Source organism: Phoenix dactylifera, chromosome 9, assembly GCF_009389715.1.
Source record: "Phoenix dactylifera cultivar Barhee BC4 chromosome 9, palm_55x_up_171113_PBpolish2nd_filt_p, whole genome shotgun sequence".
Classification (NCBI taxonomy): domain Eukaryota; kingdom Viridiplantae; phylum Streptophyta; class Magnoliopsida; order Arecales; family Arecaceae; genus Phoenix; species Phoenix dactylifera.
In genome coordinates, this window is record NC_052400.1 from 9,655,525 (window position 1) to 9,678,203 (window position 22,679).

At 37.8% G+C, this 22,679-nt stretch overlaps 2 protein-coding genes across 2 annotated transcripts; one reads left to right on the forward strand and one right to left on the reverse strand.

Moving 5' to 3' along the window:
* Nucleotides 1-736: 736 nt before the first annotated feature.
* Nucleotides 737-4,531, reverse strand: LOC120111878. The gene is made up of 3 exons (XM_039129963.1): nt 4,486-4,531; nt 3,527-4,357; nt 737-1,542 (listed from the first exon to the last, which is right to left on the reverse strand). Exons 2-3 carry the CDS (start codon nt 4,311-4,313, stop codon nt 1,046-1,048), a joined length of 1,284 nt encoding a protein of 427 aa, XP_038985891.1. The 5' UTR covers nt 4,314-4,357; nt 4,486-4,531; the 3' UTR covers nt 737-1,045.
* A 2,934-nt stretch (nt 4,532-7,465) lies between these two features.
* LOC120111879 (cyclin-C1-1-like) lies at nt 7,466-21,344 on the forward strand. The gene is made up of 9 exons (XM_039129964.1): nt 7,466-7,622; nt 7,717-7,823; nt 12,983-13,022; nt 14,137-14,181; nt 15,041-15,159; nt 15,779-15,893; nt 20,063-20,107; nt 20,748-20,895; nt 20,996-21,344. Exons 1-9 carry the CDS (start codon nt 7,591-7,593, stop codon nt 21,122-21,124), a joined length of 780 nt encoding a protein of 259 aa, XP_038985892.1. The 5' UTR covers nt 7,466-7,590; the 3' UTR covers nt 21,125-21,344.
* Nucleotides 21,345-22,679: the final 1,335 nt, after the last annotated feature.

Consider the following 22,679-nt stretch of genomic DNA (forward strand, 5'->3'; position numbering starts at 1 on the left):
TTTGATCTCTTGTTTCCAAACTCAAGTTAGTGTCCACTTTACCATCTTGAGTTTGAAAGAAGACATTAAAATCATTGTAGGACCATTGATTGATTGATTGTGCCAAATTTAGTTGGCCTTACCAAACTTCATCTTAATTGATTTGTGATTGATTGTGCTAAACTTAGTCAGCCTTACCAAACTTTGTCAGCCTCCTAATACTCTATAAAAACTGGTTTTGTATATTATAAAAAAAAAAAAGAAATACAATTTTTTGAGGCACGGCTGGTGTTTACGAGCGCTTGTATCTGTGCTCTCTCTCTCTATCGTGTCTGCTACTGAATTGCCATCATGCAAAAGCTGGAACTTGATGAGAGACTGAGCCTTCCAACTGGGTCGCAGTACATCATCCAAAAGGCATCTTTTGAAAGTATCACGAGTCTTCTCTTTTCTGAGCTACTCATGCAGGTCCTGCTATTGTATCAGAAAAAAAAACAGAAAAAACAGCCCTCTCAGTCTTCTTCAATATTTTCAGCTAAGAAGCTGACACCGTGAGGGATTCCAACATCCACCCGAATGAGATCATGTCACAAAAATAAAATTAGTCATTTCTCTAAAGATTACCGGATGAGGTCGTTTCACAAAAATAAAGGTTAAAACACTGCATCACACTTGCTAATAATCCAAAGGCAACTTTGTGTTCCCAGCATCTGTGTGGCATTTTTCCTGTGTAAGAGTGAAACTGGTAAACCAGGAATTTGCTAGAAAGAAAGCCTCATCAGCACATTGTTAGGAAGAGCTCCAATAGAAAAGATCTATACAGCGTCTTTCAGATCCAAGTTGATGAGCCAACTACTGAAATTTCCCCTCCTACACTACCATCTACTCTCTAATTTGAACAGCCAACTAGTAAATTTCTCCTCCAACACCAGCACCCATCTCTATTGCTGCTATCTACCTAACTACCTGACACCTAGAAGAAGGCCAAACAACAAAAAAGATAACACTGACAGAAGCCTAGCGACTCCAGAAAGACAAGAACAGCAGAGAACTCTTCTCTACCCACTCATGAAGGAACAACAATTATCTGCCTCAAGGGATGTGAAATGTTGGTACCCCCAGCATGCCTCACAAACTCTGCTGGCGAAAAGGAGCTCCCATGGCAAACACAGACAATGCTGACCTCCGACTTCGTATATCTGTATAGAAACCCAGTGACAGTTTTTCCATTGGGCCCATCCCCGGTAGCCGATACGTAGGGCATTCGAGGCAGAGAGAATGAGCCATTCAGGTTCCAATCTTCGGCAGCTGAGATTGGTTTGTTCACAGAGGCAACGCCATCGAGCTTCCTCTTGGTTGAAGTGGCTGAGTTCAGCACCAAGCTAGACCCTGCAGTGCAGGCGGCCTTCTCATTACCTTCTTCGATGACTCGGGATGAAGATGCTGCATGGTGAGATTGATGCCTTTGCAGGTTGCCGACTTGTGATGAAAGTTGCGAGCCAGACTTCTCTGCCATGGTATGGGTTGTTGAATGGCTCCTTGCATCACTGCTGATGCTCGATCCTGAGGTACCAAGGAACAGTGAGTAGTCCTAGATGCAGAGAAGCAACCTAATGTGCAGAATTTAAGATATAAACACGAACAATGACATAATCAGATCCATTTGAGATCACCCCTATCACGTAGCAATGTTTACTGTTTGAGGGTTTATAAAATCATTTGCATTTCTCTTTCAAAAAAGAAAAATCATGCATATGATGATGCATTTTGCTGCCCGAGTTGAAAGATCTCAGGCATAATATCTTTCATATTTAAGAATTGAGAAATAATATGATACTAGTGATCTCACAAGTAATATCTACCATAATTACTGTGAGGACCCGTGCGGGCGTGTGTTTAGTCCCACATCGGTTATTCGCTGGGTAGATCTTGGGTACTTATACAGAATCAAGGAACCCAAATAATACCTTCCGGCTAGCCATTTTGGGTGAGGTCCTGTGTTGTTACAAATGATATCAGAGCGGACCCGGCCCATAACTTATGTGGACTGGGGGACACTGCAGCACGGATCCATTGGGGCTGACCACGGGCCAATCGTGGTGTTTGTGATTAGATTTGAATAGATATGAACCCTTAGCCTGACGAGGACGTCAGGGCTTGAACGGGGGAAGTATGTGAGGACCCGTACGGGCGTGTTTAGTCCCACATCGGTTATTCGCTGGGTAGATCTTGGATACTTATACAGGATCAAGGAACCCAAATAATACCTTCCGGCTAGCCATTTTGGGTGAGGTCCTGGGTTGTTACAATTACAATATTCTCCTAATTATTGAAGAGCTCCTGAATTAGTAAATGATTCTCCGAATTATTATCCAAAAATGAATCGATCTAGAACTATCCGATTATTCTTGAATTATACATGAATTTTATGATTTATACAGCAATTATTTATGATTAGTTTAAGAAATTTTTGTGTTACAAATTAATGATACCATATATTGTAGCGAGCCATGATATTCTATGCCATCATTTGTTACTTTTTCCTCCACTATACTTATTTTTAAATAAATAAATTTATAAATAAGTTAGAAAGTCTATCTTCTTAATTTTATTATTTTTCTAATTCTTTGGGGTCCGAGCTTTTTTTTGAACTTTTGCTAATTTTCTGGATTTTCCCGAATTCTGGATCATTATATCCAGCCGAATTATTCCCAAATGCAGCAATGATATGTACCATAGAATTTTGATCGACAGCATCACTAACATTACAGCCCTTATCAATCAACCATAGGATCCATCGAATATGTGTGTTGAACGCCATAAAGCGAAGAGTGCAGTGTAAGAGGTACATAGACGGGGCACTACAAGAGCTCAATACAGTGATGTCATTTGGTTAATGGTGCTCAAATATTCATTTTCAATGCATAAATAAACCTAATTCGTGAGTTGCTTCACTATCCACCAATCATCAGAAGGTACATTGCATTCTTTTGGAACTCCTTGCATGGTTTAAAAATAAAAGGAAGCAATTCAACCCTACCTATGCAATATAACAATATAAGCTCTAATGTCAACAGACCATTAAAATAACAATGGCCATTCACCTTTTGTCAACAACTAAACAGAGAGCCAAAGCGCTGTTGCAAGAGCTTATTGGTGTTCAATTACAGTAACAGTCAAAAGGTTAATTGCTGTCCAAAAGGTTATTGGTGTCTCATGGTCAAAAGTCATACTCAACAAAGAAAACAAGAATCTTTCTTTAAAAAAAACCAAAGGAATCAAGAATCCACAAACAAAAATTGTAACCATTTCAATTTAATTTCAGCAAAGCCAACCCATTTAAAGGGTCGCATTCCAAAATTCAGAAGAAAATTGAACAGAGTGGTAATTTACTCCAGAATTACATACAAAAGAACCGAGAACAATCTAGTTCTAGAGTAGTCAAAGATGCAAACTTTGAGGTAAATAAGTAACGTTTTTCAGAGATCTATAATACAGAATACATCGAAAATTCAAATAAAATCCAAAGAAGGGAAGAGATGTTTACCTCGAAACGAACCACTCCAATGATCCGAAACCCCTGAAGAGCTGCTCCCCAGTGAATCAATGGACGAAGGGACTCCATTGACCCCAATGCCATTCCCACCTTTCACGTCCAAAGAGCAACTCTTACCGATGCCACGATTAGCGTTCAGAGCCGGCACGGAAACCGGCAAACCCCGGCAAGCCACCGGCAGGAACACATTCCTCTCGGAACGGTTCGAACCCTCGTCGGCCGCCGGCGACACCGCCGGAGCCCAGCATGGCATGACAACGGGATATCCGAGCCCATTCGGGACCTGTGCGTACTGCACATGGTGGTGAGAATACTGCATTGCCATCGCCGGAAAAGGATGCGACCCGCACGCCACCGGATTAGGGTTAGGGCTAGGAATTCGAGCAACGCCGGAGATTCGGCCATCGCTCTGCCTCCACTGGTCGGCCACGAGCGCCTCCCTCTCCCTCGCCGCCCGGTCTCTGGCCCTCGATTTCAGCGCCTGGGCCTCTAGCGCCGCCTGATCCTCCGACGGAACCTCATTGCCGCCTCCAAAGATCCCATTTTTCCTCCCCTCCCGCCGCCGGAAAGGATCTCCGCCGTCGAAGCGAAGACCCCCGCCGAAATCGGCGACGGCCTCGCCGGATCCTAACCAGGTGTCCGACCCGTGACGGGCCGGACCCGGATTCGAGGCCCTCCGGGAGCTCCCGCCAATGGAGAGCCCGAGGCTGAGCTCGACTCCTCCGTCGTCCGCCGGCTCCGGGTCCGAAAACTGCACTCTTCTCATATTTCCATCCATTAACGGGTTCGGATCTGCACTATAACTCCATGACTTCTCAGAACCTTCAAAAAAAGCAAAAGGAAAAAAAATTTCCAAGATTAGGCGTAGGCTTTGGATTTGGAACTTGTTCTCTTTACCAGAACTTCTACGGAGAAAGAGAGGAAGAAAGACGAGGAGGGAAGGCTTTTACGAGAAGTCCAAGACGGAGAAGGACTTAGCAGAACTTCTACAGAGAAAGAGAGGAAGAAAGACGAGGAGGAAGGCCTTTAAGAGGAGTCCAGGGCGGAGAAGGGAGCCCCTCGTACCAGCACCCGTCGCCGGAGGAGATGCCACGTGGCAAGGTGATGGTAGGAGATGGGCTCCACGGCGGACACGTACTCGCGTCTACATAAGTTCGCAGAAACCGTTTCTCCCCGTTCCATCCGCTTCTTCAAAATTATCCCTTGGTCTGCCATCAAAGATGAAATTCCATTTTCCTCTCATGGTCCATATAGCCGACATCTGTACGTTTTGATTTACGGCATGGCGTGTATATAGTGGACCCCGGTGCTTGATTCTCTTTGTTGGGTACGTGGCGGTTCGTCGATGGCTTATTATGGTGTTTCGGAAGATTATGGGGAAGTAATTGATTGAGGGCGTCTGGCGTGTCCGTCTCGCGTGGGTGGAGGTCGCAGCGTGGTCAAAAAAAAGGGCTGAGAACGGCTGACTCGACACGTGGCAGTCCCGCGACCCCGCGTGCGGCGTTCTTCCTGCGGCCTGGCGCGCGATGCCTGCGGCATCGACACGAGTCGCGATGGGAGGCCATGCCTAGTTAGTCCAGAGCTTGCCACGTGGAGGATAGAGAACACCGCATGCAGAGGGGACACGTGTCCGACAGGTCTGTGGAACCAGTACGCTAGGCGGCAGCCTGCAGGAACGTAGCCTTTGATGACTTGATCCGAGTGGAGTCCACGCTTGGAGCCATAATTATATTATTTATTTTTATATTAAATATTTTTTTATTATCATAATATGTGGTGTATTGTACCCACATCATGTATTCATAGTTCGAAAATAAATAAAAATTATATATATATATAGATTTTCAAAAAAATTATATATTTTTAAAATGGATAAGGTAGGGGTTACCTATAATAACATCTAATGTTACATAAAATTCATGATGCATATTAGGCATACTACATTATGGACCGGCAATCTAAAACTTTAAACAATTAGGTCGAGGATCATCATAAATTTTATTTATCCGATACGGAACTTTTCGGATGGCTTTGGAAGTATTGCATTATTGAAACAACCAATCTCTTTACCTTCATCCTAATCTTATTTTTATTTATTAAAGTCTGCGATTGCTGAGTTGAGACATAAAGGGATTAGCTGGGTGGGTATGATCTAGGAAAAGACACAATAACTGGGTTGGATATGAATTTACTCTTCTAAATTCTATTGTGAGGATTTTTTTGACCCAATGTTAATTTGACCTAACTCAAACCTAACCTATTGCCACTAGTAGCATGTTATTGATTCGCTAACAAGAACTTGTGGTGGGTCATCATTGTGGGTGAAGGAGTGGTCTAGGCATGAGCCAGGGAAGGGCCCTGACCAGGGTAACCACTTGGTGACAGATGAATAATCTATTATTCTTGCCTAGGGTAATATTATTGAATTAAAATGCACTGCTCTGCTTGAGAACTGGTGTAAGTATTGCAAGTCTACCTAGGTGTGTATCTAGCCAAGCTAGACCAACCTAGAGCTAGAGTTGGATCAAGCTTGATTTGAAATCAATTATAGGCCTAAAATTTGGGACCAAGCTTATCTTTTTCTTCTTTTTTTTTATCAAGCCTAATTTTAAGCAAACCTAATTTGAGCACTTCTTTTTGGAATAGAAACTCGAACCTATATTAAATGGATTGATAGCACTTAACTAGTTAAAATAAATTCAAACTTTTGTTAAGCTTGCTTCGAGCTTGATTCATGCTCATTTCAAGTTTGATTCAAGCTTGCTTGAGGCTTCAAATTTTAATCAAGCTTGACTCATGCTCAACTTATCAAAGTCACTGAAGCAAGATGTACAAATGTAAAATAAGCTATAATACTACTTAGTTGATGTACATATTAAGCTTCTAGATATATACCTATGCAAACTTATAGCATGCTCAACTTATCAAAGTCACCGAAGCAAGATGTACAAATGTAAAATAAGCTATAATACTACTTAGTTGATGTATATATTAAGCTTCTAAATATATACCTATGCAAACTTATGGGACTTCTTAGTCTACTCATCTAGTCCCTTGAGGCCACAGATGAGTTGGATTAGCAAAATGGACCCCTTTTTTTTATTTTTTATTTAGTAGCTCACGTCAATCTAGCATGAGTACAACCAACAGAAATAAACCCTGCGCGAGCCCAAAATAGTGCTTTTAATGGCTTCAATTTCTTAATGTGGAAAGGCCCACGATGAAATAAGCTTGCAGGGTTGGGCTCCAAATGTCAGGTGGTATAGGAGTTTTTAAGGGATGCAGACTGGACAAATCTGAGCTAGTGATTTCCCCAATCCTAACATCAGGTTTAATTTCCAATAATTACAGATCCCATATGTATCTTATTACTTGTATATCTTTATGAGATATTTAAACCATGCTAAACTTCTTGACCTGAGATCTCTACAATTATATGCATTATAAAATTTCCATACCAAAATCTAAATTCATAATGATGCATTAATTATAGCAAAACTTCTCTAGGTAAAAAAATGTAACACATTAAATAAATTTTGAATAACTTCATGAGAAAGATGTATTAGCTTCTAATACGTGTTAATCCTTACGTGCAAGTTGGTTTATATGCATTGTAACCAGTTTCCAATAAGATTTACTTGATAATCTAGTCTAAATAATACAAAATCTAACTGAAGGTGGCCCATAAATATTTCTATAGTTAGTCGAATGATGTAAATTTTTTTAAATCAAACACTAAGCCATGTGGAATTGATTGCATTATTAAATGCATGAACCAAAGGTAATTCGGACAATTGGAGTTGCATCATCAACTATTTTTCTTTAAATTGAGAAACAAAAAAAAGTTAAAGATTAAAAATGTTAGTAATCATTATTTTTTTAGGATTTCACTTTTGGCCCCTTAGATTTTTTTTTTAAGCAACATGGCACTCTACCTTCGGTGAACTTTGCGAGCGGTTTTTTATTGGGGAGAAAGGGAAAGAGGTCGGATCCCCTTCTTTCCTCCATTTCCCATCGCGTCTCTCCTCCTCCTCCTTTGCTTCTTCTCCGAAGAGATGGCCGCCAACTTCTGGACGTCGTCCCACCAGTAAGACCTCTTTCCCACTGGTAATCCTTTCCACGATTCTTTGCTCCCGTTTCCCCCGTTCTGATGTCCCGTGTCTCCATGAATTCGTTCGCAGCAAGCAGCTCCTCGATCCCGATGGTGTCGACGTCGTTCATCCCCTTGACAAAGAGAAGGGTCTCACCCAAGAGGAATTCAGGCTCATCAAGATCCACATGACCTTCTGTAAGTTGAAACATGTGGCGCACCAATTTTCCTGATCTCAATTTCTAGGGCTTTTGTTAGTTTTTTTGATTCGATGGGATGCTTCAAGAATCCAACTTTGGTGTCGTTGCCGATTTATGAACTATATGATGGTGATGGATGCGATCATCTTCCTAGCAAACTCTATTGATTTCCAGGGTTTTGATTAACGGGATGTTTAAAGATTCTAGCTTTGGTGTAATTACTGATTCATGAACAATATGATGGTGGATGGGTTTCATCTTTCTTGCAAAGTCGATTAATTTTATGGGTTTCTTCAAATTTGTTATACTTGGTTTAGTTTTTTTTATTCAATTAGGATATCTTGGCTGTATCAACAGTTTATCATGACTTGTGAATTTGGATGGTTTCTGGAGGTTATGGGTTTAGGGAATTACCTGTTTTTGGATTTCGGAGAACTGTGGTAAAAAAGAGAGATTAGAGTGCGCAATAAACAATGAATTCTTTTTGAGGATTATTTTGTATGTACCGACAAATTGCAATCATCTGTAAAAATAGATAGATGTAACTGATCATCAATTCATGAATAGCCAAATCACAAAATTTTTTAGTTCTCATGATTTTCTCAATTATTTGCTTTAATATATGCAACCAAACTACCCTTCACAAAATTTTGTAGTTCTCATGATTTTCTCAATTATTTGCTTTTATATATGCAACCAAACTATCCTTCCCAAGGATTTACAATTTTTAAATACCATATACTCCTAATCAAAGAAAAATGATGAGTAAATAAATGATTTTGAAGATAATTTCTAACATAAATTTATCTTCTTCACATTACCCATCTTGAGTTTTTAGACCCTCCTCATTACCCGATATTTTAGATTGGATGATGTTCTTGGCCTGTCTGAGAAAGAAAACTTTTAGGGTCCAATAACATGACACCCTGAAGAGTACCATCCCATGCCATTGTGGCCAGTCTTATTCTATTATATGTGCTTGAGTAGTTTTTTGAATTCTTTTACAGGTTCAAGATAGGATAGGTGTCACTCTTGCTGTCACTCTTGTTATGAGACTTATTTTTACACTCCACTTGAGCCTTGCTTTTCTAAGAATTCATTCCTTCTGACCTCTTTGGGTCTGGTAAGTTCTTTTCCTTTAAAGAAAAAACCTTTCTTTATTCTATGAATATATTAATGGGCCATATTTTTTCTCATCAAATTATACTATGCTATTCACTTTTCTCATGTGCCTTGTCCTGCACATCAAGTATTAGGTAGTCCATGACAAGTCTAAAGAGTTCGACTTTAAGGCCAATTCTCGTTTTATTCCTTTGCAAGTGAAAAGCTAAAACTACAACAAGCATTTTTGTCTTTCTTCTTTATACACTTCCCCTTTTGAGATAAGGGAAGGGAGACCCTGCTGCCCTACAATTATCCAAGTTCAGATTTCTAGGGATGCACCACCTATGAATGGAAGCCAGAACCTCTAGTTGACAAGCAGTGGGGTGTGAACACTGAGGCAAGCCCCAGTTCGCTTATATGATTCCTTTTTAATCTCAATATACTCCTTGGAACATGATCCTTCAGTGCTGTTTAAGAATATTGCATCTAACAGCTTTATAGTATGCTTTCTCTAAACAAGGAAAATAGTTTTTTGTGTTCCCTCGCATTCTTTCAAATTTCTACATCAATTTTTGAAGTGATGACATATCCTTGATGTTGACCATCCTAGTTAAAGATAAATTGCTTCTCGAATATTGATGTCCTACAGAGGGAGTCACAGATAGCTGGACCAATAAAAAGGAAATTTGAAAAATAAAGAGCAATCATGGTTTGGCTATAATATGCCATTTAATATGCACCGGAAATCCCCTATCATCCATTTACTTAGTATATGTATCTAGTGTGGTCAAAGCCATACCTTTCATTTTAGGGATCAGGGCCATGAAACGCTAACAAAGTCTTGATGCAGAATGAATTTGTTGAATCTATAATTCTCTTTTTCAACCAGCTAATTGTAATTTCTTTATAAAATAATTCTAAAACTGCATTAAGAGCTAAGCCACTTTCATCCTAATCAATTTCTTTCAGTCTCTCCTCTTAAAGTAAATAGTTCTACCATTCTTTACAGATGAGTTTTTCTGACTCTGAATATCTCAGATATTAGAGTTTAGAAAGATGCAGAGACCATTTAGGGTGTATCTAAAAGAGTAAGATTCATTTGATTGGAGCAAGGACTAATCTGATCTTCAACTTATATGTGAGGATAATATGAAAGTGATTTCTCATAATGTTAAAGAGAGGTAGGATGTTTACTTTGTGCATTATGTACATGTTGCAGCAGCTACATGCTTAGCCTGTTATAATTACATGCACTGTTTCATTCTTTATGTGGTCTCAGGTTCTCTACATAGATTATGTATATCGGATATGTAAATACATGCACCTTTTGTGTGGTGTCCTATGCATTGGATACCAGTTCATGGAATCATTTATATTTGTTTGTAAGTTGACTAATAGATAGTGCATCATATACGCTTGCTTGCTTCTTGAGTTCATTTAAGATTTTAACAAGATCATCCCTGCCCTCTGAATTGGACCTCTCTTACTTGAATGGTTCTGCCAAAATGAATTATCGGTGTCATACACTTAGTATGCTTTTGTAGGTAAGAATAGTTGTTGGATTATTCTGAATATAGAGTTAACAGTTATAGTTCCTGGAATATTGCATGCCAAGTCCAAGAATTTCAGGCCTCCTAAAAGTCTTCTGCTACCTTTGAGTCACTAGATTACTGGAACATATTTAGAACAACATCCTGTGTTCAAGAGACACTAATAAAACAGTTACTTAATACCGTTGTTAAATGAATCAGGCATGTCTATGTAACATGTCCGTTTTGTGTTAACTATAGTGTTTTGTTTTTGCAGTAATAGTTTTTTTTGTAAGATTTATATGCGTGCGATCAAATCATCATTGTTTGGTGAAGCATATGGACATGATTTTCTTTGGTTATTAATTTAAGATCAAATGCTAGTGCATGTTAAAACCTTGTCTTTTTCTTTCGTCACCTGGACCCTTTAGATTGCTCTCTTTTTGCATAGGCTTGAACTGAGTAGGTAGGAAGGTAAGTTTTTCTACTCATCAAATAGTTCACTAGGTTGGGAGTTGGCCTCTATTTGGACAGTAAAAATTAGGTACGTAATCATTTTTAAATATCTTCAATGATGGATTATACCATGTTCCTTGTGGTCAACCCTGTATAGATTAAATCAGCCTTCTTGTTTAAGATTAAGGTTATAATAGCTATGGAGGAAGGTGCGATAAACATGATGCAACTTGCAAATGTAAGGACTAAGGAAGCTGAAACCATAAGAATTTGTGCACTTCACTGCAGGGACAGCTCTTGGGGGGAGGCTCCGCCAGCGCTGGACAGAATCCCTAACAGTGTAATCTGCTCCGGATACCATGGTTGCCTCCTCTTGCAATCCTGTCACTAAGATAGCTTTTGAAACTAGGCACTCCTGTGAATTCAGTGATCTTGCTGGACTCCTTTCCTTCAGCAACATTTTGCATCTTCCTCTTTAAACTATCATTTAACCATGTTCAACTAATTTTTCTCATCCTATATCAGATCAGATAGAAGATAACAATGTGGTTAGAATCTGAATTGCATTGCAGTCTCTCATGTTCTTCTCAGCTGTCAACATAGAACAATCCACAACGCCAACCCCACCTTCTCTCTAACTTCCCTTCTAAGAACCATTCTCTACGACAGTCCTAATCCTGGATTATGGATAGCGTCAGCTGCTTGTAACTTGTCATGCTTTCAGCATATTACCACCCCTCGAATTTCTTCTCTTACTATTTCATTGGCCTTGTCATAAAAGGTTATTACTTCTCTCTTGGGCAGTTACTATTTATTTCCGAAAAATAATACATGGCACATTATATTATGGCGTCTAGGGGACTATTTCTTGGCTTATTAAACAATTAGGTTGCTTGGAATGCTTCAAGTATGTCATGACACAAAACGTAGATTTGGAGCACATACCAGCAAAAACTGTTTACTGTTGATACGATTTCAAAGAAGGATAATGAACCCTCTACAAATTTGTATCTTAAAGTACTTGGAGAATTTATGATCACTGTCATAACGGGTGCAACTTCTCCAGGGAAGTTTAAAGTTATGATCTGTGAAGCTGAGTTGTTGATACCCAGTTTAATTTTAAGGATGGTTGAGGGATGCAGAGAGATTGTAAGAATGATAACCTGAGTCAGATATCACCCCCATATGTGAAAAGATGGGAGTCATGAAACAGAAAAACAGTTAAAAATTAAAACATATAAAAAGGAATATTAGGGCACTAACAAATGATAACCCACCTTATTCTTTAATGGGTCAAATAGGTTACACCTATGATTTGCCTGCAAAGAGTGATACGAATATGTTTCTCAAAATTAATGAGTTTTGAGTTCATTTTCTAGGCTTTTCTTGTGTTGTGGGTTCCATTGTATCTTTTAGCTGTATTCTCAATATGCGGCACTTGTTTGTCTGTTTCCTTTGCTCTTTAGGCATATCTTAATATGCTATAAATTGGGTTTTCAGATGGTAGGTAAAGTATCAGTTCTATCAGTCTACTATCTTTTATTTTCTTTTTATTTTGTGTCTGTGAAATTATCTACCATTTTTCTCATGGGAGAAGGGGTTTGTATTGATTTAGATGAGTTGGCTGTACTTGGCAGGAGACAAGTGGAAGCATAGGATCTAGATGGAAATCTGAGGGCACACCTGAAGATTACTACTTGGTTTTATGTAGGTTAGATAATACAAGAAGATTCATCTAGGAGTCCAAAGTGATAGTGTGGGGCCTATTGGTTGTGCCCCAGTCAGGTCTAAAGTTGTTTCTACAATTTCTTCTATGACTTATCCCCATGTCAAGTTTTTCTTTTTCCTGTTCGTAAATGCACCATAATACTTAATTACAAAGCTACATGATTTGTTGGTTATTTGAGATGAACACTTATGTAAGGATCGATTCCATTGAAAGTTGATGATCTATTCTTCGCAAAAGGCAAAAAGTTTGTGATCATATATAATATAGTTCATATTGTTGTTTCTTCATAAGTTGCTTCTCTTTTGTTCCTACTGATTGTGATCATAACCATTATTTCAGATATTCTGAAGTTGGCTCAGCAAGTTAAAGTGAGGCAAAGGTTAGATCTTGTATTGCTGTTATATCTTATAAAATATAGACAGTTAAACAAGAATTCTGTTCTATAATGCTCAAATTGTTGATTGATTTTTGATCCTTGCACAGTCATCTTCAATGCATTGGTTTTGCTCTCTCAGTAGTAATTTCAGAACAATGCATGGCATGTGCATGGTACAATTCAAATCAGTTAGTAAGTTCAGTTATAACAATACTTAAAGGGGCATCACGTTTATTGATGATGTCTGTAGGCCATGAGCATATTCAAAGACTAATGAGTAGAGATGGAAATGGGGACCAATAGCCCACTAACCTGACTTGAACCCTGCCTGGTATATCGGGTTTGGGTCCAAAAAAAAAAGCTAATAACTTGTTTGGGTCAGTTATGTATCCCAACTGTAAATCTGAAATATTATCTGGGCAACTTTGGATTTTGCCCAATCCATATGCAAAATGATGTATATATGTATATCCTTAGCCCAGAAAAACACCAACAAGACTCAATCATCAACTGATAGTTGCTACAAAGTACTTAGTGTATCTTTTTCCTATTCTATGCCTTGTAAAGTGGTTGTTTAGACAACAAATTAAAAGACCAATTAGTTTTTCTATTTTAGCCAAATGTTACCATGCTCTCAAGTTATTGCTTTTTTGATAATGTTAATATTACGTGTACTTAGTGTAGAAATATTTTAGTTGCATCAATTAACCTTGAAAATAATTAAAAAGCACTGTAATGGAAATATTGTTATAAAATTTTTCATGTTTCTCCATATTTTGTTTAGTTTCTTAAACTTACTACTATTTTAATGTATTTATTTATTTTAATTATTTATATCCTGGGTTAGTGGGTTGACCTGCAGTTAAACTGCTGGTCTGTGACCTGGACACCAAAGCCAGTTGGTGTCTAGTCCAGATTTCAAAAATTGGTTCTTCATACTTAGACCCATTTGATGGCATTAACTGTTATATGACCATGTAATTTGTTGCTTCATTTGGATTACTCACCTCATAAATATAAATTATTTTAGCACCTCTTTTTTTTTTTAATGTGTGCTTGTCAACTGTTGCAAATGATTTAGCTTTAGAACAATTTTAATTCATCTATGATTTTTCAGGGTTATGGCTACTGCAGTTACTTATCTTAGACGCGTCTATACTAGGTATGTTGGGATCTCTTGGTAAGGGAGGGGGTTGGTGGGTGCCATTAAATTTATTCTTCAATTAGCTTTATTCATGCAGTATTCTTGTTGGAATTACTTTAATATACGGTTGTATTATGCTACTGAGATTTGGCTGACATACTATTTTTTTCAAGAGTGGAAGGAGCTTGTCTGATATTTTAATGTCGAAACCTCAAATGAAAATTGTTGCATTTTTGTCTAAAAAACTTTAAAAAATGAGGTTTTGTTTTAATATTTATGCTGGTGTACTGCTTCACTCTTTTTCTCTAAATAAAGAAAGGGCAAAGTGACTGCAAGTATTTAATGTCGAAACTCTCATTGACACTTGACAGTGCTTAAAATACAGTACTTGTAATACAACATAGTCACGTAGTGTCTCTTGAGTAGATTGTTCATTACATTATTCTGTTCTCCTTGATGAATTGTTCTTAGAAGTCTTGGTTCTCTAATTGTGGATATTACGACCTAAGCTATGTTTCTTTTGCCACTTTGCCACTAAATGAACATTTTCTTGCATAATGTTTCTGAGCTCTTGTTATGCTCAGTTTTGATGTCTTAGATACCAGTTCCAATTTGTTATTAATACTAAAGGGTAATTATATATTTTGCCACTTTTTTATTTCATCTAATTGTGTCTGCTATACCATGCTTATCTTCTTTTTTCTGGGTTGTTCTCTATATTGTTGCAGTCTCCTTAATGAATTGTTTGTGCTTATAAAGCTTGTTTCTCCAACTCTAGGTCTTACAATTTAGGATATCTTTCTTCATGTTCTTCTCCAATTTACATTTGTCACACAATATTTCCAAGTTATATTTACTAGTAGCATTCTGATTGCAGGAGGAGCATGACAGAATATGATCCACGTTTAGTTGCTCCCACATGCTTGTACCTTGCATCCAAGGCAGAAGAGAGCACAGTGCAGGCTAGACTTCTTGTCTTTTACATTAAAAAAATGTGTAACTACTTATCTTTACTATGCCTATTATTTTTGAGGCTACCATGATCTTTACATGTATTCAGTGGCGGAGCTTTTTTTTTTTTAATTTTGTAGTCATTGGAGGGAGGGGGGCACATGGGAGGCAATTTTCCAAAGTCTTGAAACTGACCGAATCTAAGTTGTTATTTGTGAAGTTTCCTACTTTTTTGGATTGCTTTAAAAGCTTATTTGACAATAATCTACGAGTATGTTTTAAATAGGCAACTTATATAGGTTTAATTTACAGAAATGTGGTTTTTTGAAAATGTCTCAACAAACTTATAGTTGTTAGTTGCAGTATTTATTTGCTATCCACCGTTCTCTTCTCCTAAGTAGACTCATTTAGTAGGTGGACCTTTCTGATCTACAAGCTAAATTCTATTACGATGCTAAGTTGGTATATACAAATTTGTAGGGTATTTCCACTGGATAGATGATTTAGGCGACCAGTTTAGTTCTTTAAAATTTTAACAACCTGATTTGAAAATATATTTGCAAACTATTAGTTATTACCATCATTCCCCTCTCGGAAAATCTTGGTTCCGCCACTGCATGTAATATATATATGCTAGAACCATCATTTGAGTTACACATGACAGGTTCGGATGAAAAGTACCGCTTCGAAATCAAGGACATTCTTGAAATGGAAATGAAGCTTCTAGAAGCCCTTGACTATTATTTAGTTGTTTATCATCCTTATCGGCCACTACTTCAGTAAGTTTTTCTTTTCCCAATCATTATAAGCCGTACTCTTTCCTAAATTGAATTAGTATTATGCGAATTCAAATGTCGTTATCTTTACTTTTGCATGATGCACCTATTCTATATCTGTTAAATCATTTTAAGAATCTTCCTTATGTAGCTTTTGGTATTGAGTATCACATATTATATTCATACCAATGACACTTGGGCCCTGTACAGACTATTGGACAACTATTGTGCAAAGCTTTTGCAAACAATACAACAGAATACCATGGGAAGATATATTTTTTTCTAATCTAGAGACACAATACATCTTATACAGAAAAGAAGAGATGGCACTTCGCATGTTGCCTACTTTGGAGACTATCATCTCAATCATTTTGTTGTACCGGATGAAACTGAAAAGAAGATCTAAAGCTCAAAATGTAAAGAACAAACTAGTCATTAATGAATGACTTAAAGGCTCTAGCACAATAGCTATAAGGGGAGTAAAATGACTGGCAACATCCGAGTGCAATATGATGTATACAACAAAATTTACACATATGGTTTTTTATATTTAATAGTTATAATAGACCTAGGGTCCATTACATGTATGATTCATACTCTTGGTAATGTTAAAATAGCAGAGGTATAAGGTGAGGTGTTTAAACTAAGGCATTATGGACATGTTTTAAAGGTTTAAAAATCTAAGAAAAATAATATGAAAACAAACATGTGGGGTTTGTGATTTGACTTGTTGCAAAAGGATCAGATATTCCACATGTAACATCAGCAGAATTATTGATGGTTAGCATGAGGGGCAATGTGAGGGTAGCCTCAATTAGGCCTCTTTCTGAAAAAAGCTTGGTACTTTCCTGAAAATTCATATATTGCTGGGAGTCAGTTCCACAAATGGTTGGTTAATGAATTAAGTTAGAGGCATAGTTTAATGTCTTGGTCATATTGACAGCTTGGGTTCAACACTGAACAGCAATCAGATAAGTAAAAATCCAAAACAGTCTTGATATGACAGCATTGGCCTAGTTGGAGTTGTGCTTGCATGTGAATGATCAAGACTTAAACCTGATCTCTTTACAACCAGAACTGTCTAATGACAGTGGTCATGAGTGTGAAGATGAGATTTGATATCTCATATTCTTGTTTTTCTCATATAAAAAACTGAAGGAAGTGGAAACTCAAGCATCCCAAGGAACCATGAAATCCTGTGTCCGGTGGTCAAACTTCGCTGCAGATGTCCTAAGATAGCATGGCAATATAACAAGCAATCATGTGTCACTTTAATATCAGCATCAATTGTTGTCTCCTTTACAAGCATGCTATCTGCCACAACTCTTGTAACATCAGTTGAGGACTATGAAGCATAGACATGTGGGATATGGATATGTGGATACAATATGGAATGCTAGAGTATGTGATATGGATACAATATGACAGTGAACATATGTGTATGTAAAAAAAAACATAAAGGACAGTGGTCTCTCAAAACAGCATAGTTCATGTGTTATATGATGCGTTAACTTCCACAAACCCATAATTTAATTGTGATTCAATCCATCAATCTCAATCCATGGTCCAAACTATGGTATGAACATCACAAAATTTCAAAAATTACCATTCATCATTAAAAGGTTGGCATTCATTAAACAAAGAAAGAAAGAAAAAGCTCACTCCCTCATTGTTAAAGGTGTTGGGGAAGTATCTTGAGTGTATCTAGAGCACTTCTCTTAATTTTGAAAAATAGAATACTTAACATAACAAGCCTGTCTGGTTCAACTGAAGTGGAGCACAAGGCTATTAACCTGTGGTCGTAGATCGAGATCCATGGTGGGCATTCTTTTAGAGAGGGTGAGCCTTGGCACAATGGTAGGGTTACTCCATTGTGACCTGGAGGGCACAGGCTCAAAACATAAAAACAGCCTCTTTGCATGCGGGGGTAAGGCTGCATTTAACTGTCTCTAGACTCAGCAATGGCGGGAGGCTGGTGCCCTGAGCTGCCTTTTAGAATACTTAAGTATCAGTCATAAGTGTTGAACAGGTATCAATATCTAGGGCTATCAAAACACATGAGCTATTTGCAAGCTAGCTCTTGTTCAGCTCGACATTCAGCTTGAGCTCGGCTCGCTCATTTGGTGAATGACCTAGCTTGAGCTGGATTTTCGAGCTCCGAATTTAAATCAGCCAAGCTCAAGCTTGGTTTATCTCGCTTGGTTTCAGTTTGGTATAGCTTGATATATTGGAATTATATGTATATAATATTTATTTGACTATTTTAATATTCTCTAATGTTTATTAACAAGCATTCTTAGCGAAGAGCTATGGAGTCTGTCATAGATTTGATTTCAAAGTTAAGATTATTTATAAGTTAAATAACACAGTAGTTGTTACATTGAATCCAATGGCTTAGAGGTTTGAAGGGACTAAGGGCTTATCTGGTTTGTGCACTGACCCTTTAAGGCATAGCCTTTCACATCTATCGGCTTTGAACATTGCTCTCTCTCGTTTCCACATAGCACCCCAAACGCCCTCTCTCGGACACATGCATGAGGGATGACAGTGGCTCTCTTCTTTCTCATTACTTCCATGGGCTTCTCCCATTCAGGGTCATTAATTCTTTGTGAGAGAGCGAGGGAGCAAGAGGGAGAGAGAGGCCATGAATGCGGGAATGGCTTGCTTGGGAGAGAAATAAGGCTGTGAACACTAGGATGGCCTTGGATTTACAACTCCTATCGGTTTAGACATGCCTCTCCTGTACATGCTCTCAGCCCTCTTTGAACTAGGGTTTCTTGTTTTCCTTTATCTTTAACAAGCTTAGCAAGCCAAGACTAGCGCTTTAGAAAGATAGAGATAGAGAGAGAGAGAGAGAGAGAGAGAGAGAGAGATCAATCTATATTTCTTCCCTTCTATCTCAAACATGTGCCTCTCTCATGTTCGAACTCTCTGTCTTTCCTTATTATATTTTATATTTCACTAATAATTTTTGTGGGCCCATAATCCATGCAAAAGGAGCTTGCTTCAAGTGGTAAAATTAATTGTGTTCCTCTTACATGCATTCCACATTCCAAAGGTTATATATGTATATGTATGTTAAAGCTAGAATGCTTTTAAGAGCATTTAGCCTGGAATACTTCCAAATGAAAATCAATATCAAAATGAAGAATCCACATCATTGATAATAATTTGCATTTTCCAGATTGGCTAGAGTAAAATATGTATTTTTGAGGTTTTTACCTACAAAACAAATATATGCAGAATGACACAGTATTAACTTGATACTGTGCTTAAATTTATCTAGAAAAATGATAATGATGACTGCTTCCAATCAAGCCCTAATGATGTGTTCAAGGAATGCTGAACCACCTGACACACATCTACCTCTCATGTATCACACCAATCTCGAACTGCCATATATGACTGGTGAACTGATCAGCGAATAGAAAAGTTGTTTTAGCAGCTTTATTCGATTTATAATCTAGAAGCATCCAGATCCACTATATTTGGCCTTAGTATGTTTTAAGATGTCTAGATCAAGATCATCTAACAAAATATGATCTACAATGTGGTTTTGCCTGCTGGCTGTTTTGCTAGTGCTCATTTTGTTCCAACTTCATGCATAGGCAAGGGACACTCAAAATAAATGATATTTGATTTCTACCCAATTTAGATAGTGTAGATCTTGATCAACGATGCGGATTTTTATTCTGGAAGGATCATTGTTGATTTTCATTGGGAAGCATGCAGGATGGGGCCAAAGGCTTCATGCCAACTAAAATAATATTTTTATTCAATGAATATTGATTGAAGAAAATAAGACCCAATTTTCCATTATTATTTATTATTTCTGTTACAACAGTTAATAACAGGCATGAGCCAACATATTTATTCCAAATAAACTGTCTTGAAGTGAAATAAGCAAATAACTGCCCTTATTTCTGTTATAACACAGAGAACAGTTTCAACAGGGGCCTATTCTTAAGGATATTAAAATTATATAAACCTTAATTAGATCTTTAGGTCCTTAATAATTAAAAAAATGTAAATTCTATAACATTGTAAAATTTATCCTCCTGAAATGGTGGTGTGAAAAATGGTATTTTTTCTGTGACAAGCATACTTGTACAACTATTCCACTTTAAAAAAAAATGTGTGGAGACTGACTTAAATTTTTTTTCTTTTATCAGGTTATTGCAGGATGCTGGCATAACAGATTTGACACAAGTTGCTTGGTAAGCATTTAATCTGATTTTGTTTTGAAAGCATTTGATGTAGTTTCTTATACGTCCTGAAGGTTTTCTCTTTGTTTATGGACCTTTTTCCCAGTCTTAATTTGCCAAAGATCTAGCAGAGTAATATTTCATGATAATGGGATTTAGGTGATTCTTTCCTGGCGAGTGTTTCTTTGTACTGCAGTTATATTGTAAGATGGCATAAGAGGGTGACATTAGGTCTGCTTCTTAGTTCAACCTTCATTAAGTTGTTTACTGGCTACTAGGAAAATTGGGCAATAAACCAAAGCAACACTAGTGAAAGAGACACTAGTTGAATATAAGCCTGAACCTACTAAATTCAGGTGTATTGCTCAGATAATAATATGTCCATTTTTGCTAGAAACAAAAGGAAACCCCCCTCTGAAATGTTATCCATCAGAAGAATTTGAAAACTCCATGTCGGGTAAATTTATGGTAATGTCCAACATATTTACTGGGAGTTCCAAGAGCAAATAGGTTTTCGGATTGAAATGAAATTTTGGGCCCCAAGGTATTCTCTAATTATTATTTTACTAGACTGTAGTTAAATTATGTGATCATGCTGTCTAGATGATAAAGGGGAATCAATTCTGTGCTGATAGATGTCCATTACATGCAGGGGCCTTGTAAATGACACCTATAAGATGGATCTTATTCTTATATACCCTCCATATATGATTGCACTGGCCTGCATATACATCGGTAGTGTGCTCAAAGATAAAGAGACAACTGCATGGTTTGAGGAGCTTCGTGTCGACATGAATGCTGTAAGCCTTGCTATCTTAGGACCCTCATCCAAATGCTTGATATTTCCTGTATGAGTCTGGTTACAAGTTGAAACTATTCTACCTACGCGGGGATTTGCAGGTCAAGAACATATCCATGGAAATATTGGACTTCTACGACTACTTCACACTTGCAGGTGGTGAGCATCAGAAAGGTATCCCAGAGGAGAGGATAAATCCAGCTCTGAGCAAGTTGGCCACAAAGGCTTGAACAAGGCCAACATGTTCAATTGACTTAATGCACTTATTAGCTGGATGTTAAAAATTTTGATCCATTGCAATTGGAATTATTCATTCTTCTCAATTGTTGCAGTTAATGGAAATATGTAAGCCTGTTTATTTGAATCCATCGTTGATGATTAATTCTTATTGTAAGAATTTCAGTTTCCTACTTAATGGTTTTTAGAGTATTACAGTTAGTTTCTGAGCTATAACATCACATGTGCATAAGTTTGTATGTTTTTCAAATATAAATGACATGCCTAGATTAGTGTAAGTTGTGTGAGGAAACACTGATGGATGCTGATTTACTCATAATTACCTGATTCACTAGTTCAGGTTTACGTTCATAATTTCCAGTTTTTCTCCTTGCAAGGAATTATTTTTGCTAGGTTTAGGTTGAGCAATCTTATTCTTATTGATTTATATAATTTTATTTTAATATTTGTTTTGGTATTAGGAAAGTATAACATTTTGATTCATTAATGTAAAGACATCTAATAGTGCGAAGCCATCTTACAAGAGAGTCATATATCAAATCAGGCCATAATAATAAACAGTACTCAGAGTTCTGGATTATCTACGACCGGATGATGTCCCAAGTAAATTACATCGTTGCCTTATCCATTTGAGTTCATGGGCAAGTCACCAAGGACAGATTTCATGGGGGTTTAACCTGATGATGTTCAACAGAAATGAGAAATAAAGCAGGGCCTTATGGAGAACGATGCTATGTTGTAGCCTCTGCATGCATTGTTATCCATACCATGTATAAGATATACTCCCTCCATGTCGAAGTCAAACACTAATTCTCCAGTGAGCGGCTTGGGGTATCCAATATTCAATAATAGAATCTAACGAAGACTTGATATGGATTTGGCTATCATCTTGTGCTCTGCTCCTAAATTTCAGTTTTTACTGAATACGAAGTAAATCTAGGGGAAAAAAAGACAGCAACATTGGATGAATGTATCCGCCGCTTGTGTCGGCTTCTTGCATGTGTATGCTACGATGTCTCCATGAAAAAGGAATGAATAGATAGATAAAATTACACACAGAACAAAAGCAAGCTGGTTGAACTCAAATTGAGCCTCATCCAATAGCGAACTCAACCTAATTTAACCCGACATGTTACAAACTGGTTGGATCCAATTTGTATAGGTGGACTAGTGCCTAATTTCAGCTAGACTCGTTTTATGTCAGACTTAAACTGATTAACCCAATGTGATCGGTCCATATCTAGAACCAAGTGATGCCTGACCAACCTGAACGACCAATTTGAAACCATTCGGACCCTTTGCATGGGATGGCTAGACCAGTTTCTTCAATGGGAAATAGGAAGAGAAGCAATCCATCCCTACCCACAACCAAACACGAGCTCTAGTAGAAGAACCTGGGTCTTCAGGGACTCTTGGCGCGGCCTGCTCTGGACCGGCACGTGAGAGGCGGTGGGATGAGGAATAATAAATAATCCCACATCGGAATCGAGCAAAGGAGGCGGGGATCCAATTGGTGTATAAAAAAGGAAGCGTTGGGCTGAGCTAACC